This window comes from Nilaparvata lugens, chromosome X (assembly GCF_014356525.2).
Source record: "Nilaparvata lugens isolate BPH chromosome X, ASM1435652v1, whole genome shotgun sequence".
Classification (NCBI taxonomy): domain Eukaryota; kingdom Metazoa; phylum Arthropoda; class Insecta; order Hemiptera; family Delphacidae; genus Nilaparvata; species Nilaparvata lugens.
The window spans coordinates 10,788,886-10,796,605 of NC_052518.1; the positions used below are offsets into that span (position 1 = coordinate 10,788,886).

The 7,720-nt window shown below is 33.6% G+C and overlaps 1 protein-coding gene across 2 annotated transcripts; it reads right to left on the reverse strand.

Moving 5' to 3' along the window:
* Positions 1 to 1,938: 1,938 nt before the first annotated feature.
* Positions 1,939 to 6,298, reverse strand: LOC120354771 (oocyte zinc finger protein XlCOF28-like). Of its 2 annotated transcripts, XM_039442393.1 has the most exons (3): positions 6,175 to 6,298; positions 3,171 to 5,154; positions 1,939 to 2,918 (listed from the first exon to the last, which is right to left on the reverse strand). In XM_039442393.1, exons 1-3 carry the CDS (start codon positions 6,184 to 6,186, stop codon positions 2,824 to 2,826), a joined length of 2,091 nt encoding a protein of 696 aa, XP_039298327.1. In that variant the 5' UTR covers positions 6,187 to 6,298; the 3' UTR covers positions 1,939 to 2,823. The 2 variants fall into 2 exon arrangements, with proteins under 2 accessions (XP_039298327.1, XP_039298326.1); XM_039442392.1 differs by having other exon boundaries at positions 1,939 to 5,154.
* Between the last annotated feature and the right edge of the window lie 1,422 nt (positions 6,299 to 7,720).

Genomic DNA, 7,720 nt, shown 5'->3' on the forward strand with positions numbered 1-7,720 from the left:
TCATATCATGCCTAATATTATTATTTTTTGATGGTGTTCACTTGTGAACATTGTAATGGGAAGACATTACATGTTTGAAAGTCTATAGGTGTATAAGTTTGTAATGCTTTATACAAATTCTGCGGTTTAATCTTGTATTATATGAAATTGTGTTATCAGTACGTAAGCTTATAGTGTGTTATGATCTAATGTTTTCGAAAAAAATTATTGTTCTATTATACTTATTCAGAGAAGATTTACAGGAGAACTGACAGTTCGAGACACAGTTTCGATGATTTTCAGCAACCGTTCTTGTAGGATTTTGTTTCTTTCTATAGGGTTAATGATTTATAATTAATTGAATAGTTCTGATCAATTCCTATTTTTACATTCTATTAGTTTATTATAGTGTTCATATAATGTACTCAATAATTTGATTTGAATGATTTGATTTTCTCAATGACTACTACTAATGATTTGTAATATTATTATGATTATGCTTCTGTGCAAGTAGGTCCAAACTAATCAACTTGCATTCAAAAATAAAAGGAACCCAATCTATATTAATAATTTTTTTCATTTAAATTTCTTTATATAAAGAAAATAAAGGAATTTTCAGCCAAATTTCAATCTGAAAATTGAAGTTTATTTACCTTTCTAAAACTTTACAAGTATAGTTAGTTACTGTTGATGTTTACAATTTTTCCAACATTCAATCTGCTACTTTTGAAAAGTATGGTACCTAATGTAAGAATTGAGCTTGTGTTTTGTTTCAATAATTGTTGATTCCTCCACAATCAAGTTCAAAAGACAAAATTTTAGAAATATATGAAAAGATTTTTTCCAAGAATTTCTATAACATTGGCTTTCAAGCAAAGAATAATATACTGTAATACAGTAACCAGTCTAATTCAGTATAGGCCCACGTGATGTTCTCTTGTACGCTTCACTATCAAAACTACTTCCCAAATAGTTTCCAGCATTAGCATTCATATCTATGATGAAAATCTCAAAAATAATATTCTTCACAATGAAAGACAGATGTCAGCAAACGTTTTTCCAACTTTTACAACGTAATCTATAATATATAAAAGCAAAATGGCACTCACTCACTGATCTTACTATATATTCTAGTGAGATTCGCCTCAGTCAGCATTCCTTATTAATAACACCAATGCTCCCCATTAAATCAATGCTGACAGTTAGGAGCAAATCTCACTCAATAAATATTATACAAGATCACCACCTTTCTCTCACCAATTTTTCATATTTATCACCCAACAATTGTGAATTTCTACCTAAATTACCAATTAAACCTGCACTCATATATATGGAGATGGTGATGTTACTTGTAAATTGGTTCAGTGATATAATTTTGTCATAGTCATTCAATTTCAGCTGTTTTCCATGCATGAAATTAAGCCGGTAAACAGCTGTATGCATCAGAGTTCGAAATGAGAGAGAGTATAAAGCTAAAGACTTTCACAATAACTAGTAGTTCTGAAAACAGTAGACCTCTCACATCAGAGTAAATTCTGTCCTGTTCTATTGGCGAGATATTGGTGTGAAAATGACTAAATAATGGCTGTTTCGGTTGGTGTATCAAAAATGCTAACATCAAAAGCCAATGTTCTCAACATTAGAACTCTTGTGAAACAATGGACCTTTTATGAAAGGAAAATTAAACAAATCAAAATATTTGTCCTTGTATATTCCTTTATTGCATCAAAGCAGTTTGAATAACATTCAGTATGTACTGATACAAGATCTGTGGGACATTATGCAAGTCCTAAAGGACATAATTGATGGGATTGTGGAGAGCAGTAGGACATAAGATATGGACTTGAAATCAACACTGGTAAAACCAAGTACAAGATTATCAGCAAATACAATATTGTAAAACCGCAACTAAAACTGGAATGTAGTGTTATAGGGAAGTGAGAAGCTATGTCTTATGTCTACCTTGGATCAACTATAAATCAAATAAAATTTTATTTCGCTTTGATAATAAAAATAATAATACATAATACAAAGTTCAGCAAAATAACAATCAATCCTCAAACAAGTAACTTGGTAAATCGAAATAACACATAAGGAGCTGCCTGTGGAACTAAAGTTTGAGGGCTAACAGCTATTAAGTATCAAAGTACATCCTCAATATAAAAATCACAATACAGAAACAAATGAATGAATAAACTTATGAATGTGAATAAAGTCAAACATGTCAGGAATAGAACAAGAAAGAATAAATTGAAATGTATAATTTGAAGCATTATATAATAGAGGTATTATTATTGGAAATTTATATCTTATCCAAAACAGTTCCTTTCTCAAATTGTCATAGAAACAGTACAAAGGAGGATGTCTTTATCACTCCATAAGTTTTGTTCAATCTTTGGTCCTAAATATATGATTATATAAACTAGAAAACCAGAATTTAGATGAGTTGAAAACCAAACCACCAAAAAAATCACGAATCAAATCTGATAACTGGAGAATACTGTATTAATTGAAAAAACTAAACTTTAGAAGGAACAATGACAGGAGATAAATGTAAAATTTAAAAGAGCAGAAGTAGCCTGAACATCACTGTTATGACAGTGCATATTTCAATGATATTGACAGAAGAAGAATTTCATGACTGAAAAATGAAAGTGTCTGGTTTTCTATGAATACCACAGAATTGTTTTGTGCAGCTGTGGTAGGAGTAAAGCTAGCCACATGGTAGACAATGACAGACAGATAAAGAGAGAAAGGGGCAATGCCATTCAACTATGATCAGGATCTTTCTCCTGTGTGTGTCCTTAGATTAGTGACGAGATTTGATTTGTAATCACAAAGATATCAGCTAAAAGATCTTTCTACATTGTGTGTATTCAGATGTCTAGTAAGCATTGATTTCCTTGCTGCTTTGTAATCACATAAATCACAGCTGAAGGGTCTTTCTCCTGTGTGTGTCATTAGATGAGTGATGAGATCTGATTTACGTTTTGCTCTGTAGTCACATAACTCACAGCTGAAAGGTCTTTCTCCCGTGTGTGTCCTTAGATGAATTATGAGATATGATTTACGTTTTGCTCTGTAATCACATAAATCACAGCTGAAAGGTCTTTTTCCTGTGTGTGTCCTTAGATGAGAGATGAGATTTGATTTACATGCTGCTTTGTAATCACATAAATCACAGCTGAAGGGTCTTTTTCTTGTGTGTGTCCTTAGATGAGAGATGAGATTTGATTTACATGCTGCTTTGTAATCACATAAATCACAGCTGAAAGGTCTTTCTCCTGTGTGTGTCCTTAGATGAATGATGAGATCTGATTTCTGTGTTGCTTTGTAATCACAAAAATCACAGCTGAAGGGTCTTTTTCCTGTGTGTGTCCTTAGATGAGTGATGAGATTTGATTTACATGCTGATTTGAAATCACATAAATCACAGCTGAAAGGTCTTTCTCCTGTGTGTGTCATTAGATGAGTCATGAGATTTGATTTACGTTTTGCTCTGTAGTCACAGAACTCACAGCTGAAAGGTCTTTCTCCTGTGTGTGTCATTAGATGAGTGATGAGATATGATTTACGTTTTGCTCTGTAGTCACAGAACTCACAGCTGAAAGGTCTTTCTCCCGTGTGTGTCCTTAGATGATTGATGAGATCTGATTTCTGTGTTGCTTTGTAATCACATAAATCACAGCTGAAAGGTCTTTTTCCTGTGTGTGTCCTTAGATGAGAGATGAGATTTGATTTACATGCTGCTTTGTAATCACATAAATCACAGCTGAAGGGTCTTTTTCTTGTGTGTGTCCTTAGATGAGAGATGAGATTTGATTTACATGCTGCTTTGTAATCACATAAATCACAGCTGAAAGGTCTTTCTCCTGTGTGTGTCCTTAGATGAATGATGAGATCTGATTTCTGTGTTGCTTTGTAATCACATAAATCACAGCTGAAGGGTCTTTTTCCTGTGTGTGTCCTTAGATGAGTGATGAGATTTGATTTACATGCTGATTTGAAATCACATAAATCACAGCTGAAAGGTCTTTCTCCTGTGTGTGTCATTAGATGAGTCATGAGATTTGATTTACGTTTTGCTCTGTAGTCACAGAACTCACAGCTGAAAGGTCTTTCTCCTGTGTGTGTCATTAGATGAGTGATGAGATATGATTTACGTTTTGCTCTGTAGTCACAGAACTCACAGCTGAAAGGTCTTTCTCCCGTGTGTGTCCTTAGATGATTGATGAGATCTGATTTCTGTGTTGCTTTGTAATCACATAAATCACAGCTGAAGGGTCTTTTTCCTGTGTGTGTCCTTAGATGAATGACAAGATTTGATTTCTTTGTTGTTTTATAATCACAGAATTTGCAAGCATGTTTTCCACCTATGTGTTTTCTATAATGAAGATTTATTTCTCTTGTGCTGTTGAATTCTTCACCACTCAACTGACACTTTGTTGATTCACTATCACTTTCTGCATGAATCACATTCTTCCTTGCATTTTCGATTAGTAAGTCCACCTCATTGCAATCTTCTTCAGAATCTTTCATCATAGTGTTTCCAGGAGTTGCATCAATAGACCTATGGAAGCTTGAACCTCCCTGTTCCTCAAACAATGGTCGACCCACTACAGATGACACATTCTCACTTCCATAATGTTCAGATACTGCATCAGAAGAAAAACCTTTGATTTGCATCAATGCATGTGAATGATCTGTTTCAAAGGATGTGTGTTCCTCCTTTATTTCTCCAGTTTCAAATTTTATTTGTTCAATTACAGAGGAGTCAAAGTTTAGTCTAGGCCTATCTGAGGAAAGAGAATAGATGCTTTCAATCCGCAAACAGGTGTCACTCTCTTGCTTTATTTCTCCACTTCTCACTTCAACTTCTACCTTGAGTTTTTGCTCTCCTTCTTCAACTAGTTCCTCTGGTTTTAACCGAATATCAATTGGATGTTTTGAGTAATTGTTGTCCAAGTATACACTTTGTTTCTGATTATCAACATTGAGTTGGATGTGATACCTTACTTCATTGATGACTTGATGTTGATCTGGTTCATGGATTGGCCAATCACAGTTGTCCATGTCTGTTCCTTGATGTTGTGAATGAGGCATTGACCTTGAGTTGTCTCGACCTTGACCATCCTTGACTGGGCTGGATCCTCTGTGGCTTCCACACTCTTCTCCCTGTGAGCAAGTCAGTGGCTGTGTTAGTCAGATTTGGTGGGGTATTTGGACAAATAATTTACCACTACTTCATGGCTCATAACAGATTTAATGATCTCGAAATTCATGAATGAACTTCAAGGGCCAGTTTCCCAGCTCAGGATTCAGCTAAGTTCTAGACTTTAAACAGCTTGTGTCAGAAAATTGGCTTTCTGGAATGTAATAATTAAATAATTGACAATATATTCCATATCAATTATGAAATTATTGAAAAATATAATTTCTTGCTTAATAAGATATGATTGATTATTTCAAATGAGAATGAACCTTAAATATTACATCAATAAACCAGTATCAGCTGGACACAGGGATCAGCAACGATTTTCTCCTATCTTTCTCCACTGCCATCATAACATGAATCTCACTATAATAAATGTGCAATTTCACATTGAGTTTTCAAATACCATAGACAAGAGATGGTTTTATGCATTTCATTGGTCTTAGGTTTTCATCCTTATTAATCAATCAATCAATTTTAATGTGATAATTCCAAAAAAATCAGTGGTTGAAATTTTATATAACTTGAGAAGCCCAATCAAACATAGCTTTCTTCAATGTGATTCAGTGGCATATTGTTGGGTTAATGGTTCTAGAGCAAACTCTTTTTTTGCTGTAAATTTTCAACTCTGATAAGGATTATTCACATAATTTTGACGAAAAAATAGTTATTCTATTTTTTGGTGTTCCTGAACATAGGGAGATTCCATTTAAAAGGAAAAACAGGATTTTTCCCACAGCAAAGCATGGGACACCTGCCAGTCATAGATAAATATTGTGCTACTGTAGCACAGTACTTTCAATACACCTTCACCTATAAATCAATAATAATAATAATTAAGTAAACTTGATTTTTTTCAAATATCAGAAGCTGGACCTATAAGAACTTAATTGATTTTACAGGTTATGTTAGGCATAGTCTATTATTTCTGTTTCTATTTTCATTATAGGCCCAACTATTACCATATAAAGTAGGCTACTTACCTCTGATTCCATTGCAGCAGGATAATAATAATATTTTATCTGATATTATATTGAAATAGAAATACTGTATACACTGTTCTAGAGTGTAGAATATTAAGTTAGTAATAAAACAAAACACTCTCGGTCTCAGACAGCACCGTATCGCGCATGCTTTAGTAACGGTTTTTCCCGTTCCATTCAGTCAGTTCTTTGAATGTAACGTTCTTTGTGATGATGGTAACTAGAGCCGTCAATCCATTTTGATGATGATATTATTATCCAATGATGCTTTATCATTAAATTCGATATAATAATCAATATATTATCATCATTTCATTCAATAAAAGAAAGAGTTATTTTCAATAATATAATTGATAAAATGTAACGGTTGTTATTTAACTAATGTTGAAAAACACTATAACTAAGTCAGCATATTGTCATTTCAAAGCAAAAACCTAACCCCCTAACCTATCCTTTTATATTTAAAACATTAATAAACATAAATCTTTGTAAAAACCCGTAATCTCTTCCAGCATATTGCAATTTCAAAGTAAAATCCTAACCCCCTAACCTATCTTTTCACCTTCGAAATATCAAAAACCATAATTCTATCTGTATCCTAGCCCTTTTTAGCATATTGCAATTTTAAAGCAGAAACCTAACCTAGCCTTATGAAACATTATTAAATATAACTTGAAAAAACCTAACCCCTAACCCTTTCACATTCAATACTTTGGATTTCAAAGCAAAATCCTCACCCCCTAACCTATCCTTTCACCTTTGGAACAATAAAAAACATAATTCTACCTGGACCCTAGCCCCTTCTAGCATATTGCAATTTCAAAGCAAAAGCCTAACCTATCCTTATGAGACATTATTGAATATAACCTGAATAAAACCTAACCCTTAACCCTATTTTGTCAATTAGTTGAATTTCCACATGATGTGGCAACCTTGCAATGCCTGAAAGAGATAGCACCATCTGCTTTGTTGAATGATACACAAGGATAGCAACATTGCAAATCACACACTACCATTATAACGTGGACCTCACTATTGATACTCAAAGAATACTTTTGAATAACTATGTGGTAACTGTGACCGTTGCTGGCCGTTACTCTGTATCTGGGACAAAGAGAAGCTGCTATCAAAATGAAACAGTGAACTCTATACTATAATTATATAGTATATAGATAATTATATGGTATAGAGTTCAGTGAAATGAAAAGCAGTTTCTCTTTGTCTCAGATACAGAGTAACGGCCAGCAACGGTCACAGTTATCACATAGTTATTCAAAAGTATTCTTTGAGTATCCATAGTGAGGTCCACGTTATAATGGCAGTGTGTGATTTGCAATGGTGTTGCTATCCTTGTATGTCATTCAACAAAGCAGATGGCGCTATCTCTTTCACCCATTGCAAGGTTGCCACATCGTTCATCAACAATGTAGAAATTCAACTAATTAAACCTTTGCAAGGTTGCCACATCGTTTATCAACAATGTAGAAATTCAACTAATTGACAAAATAGGGTTGAGGGTTAGGTTTTATTTAGATTATATTCAATA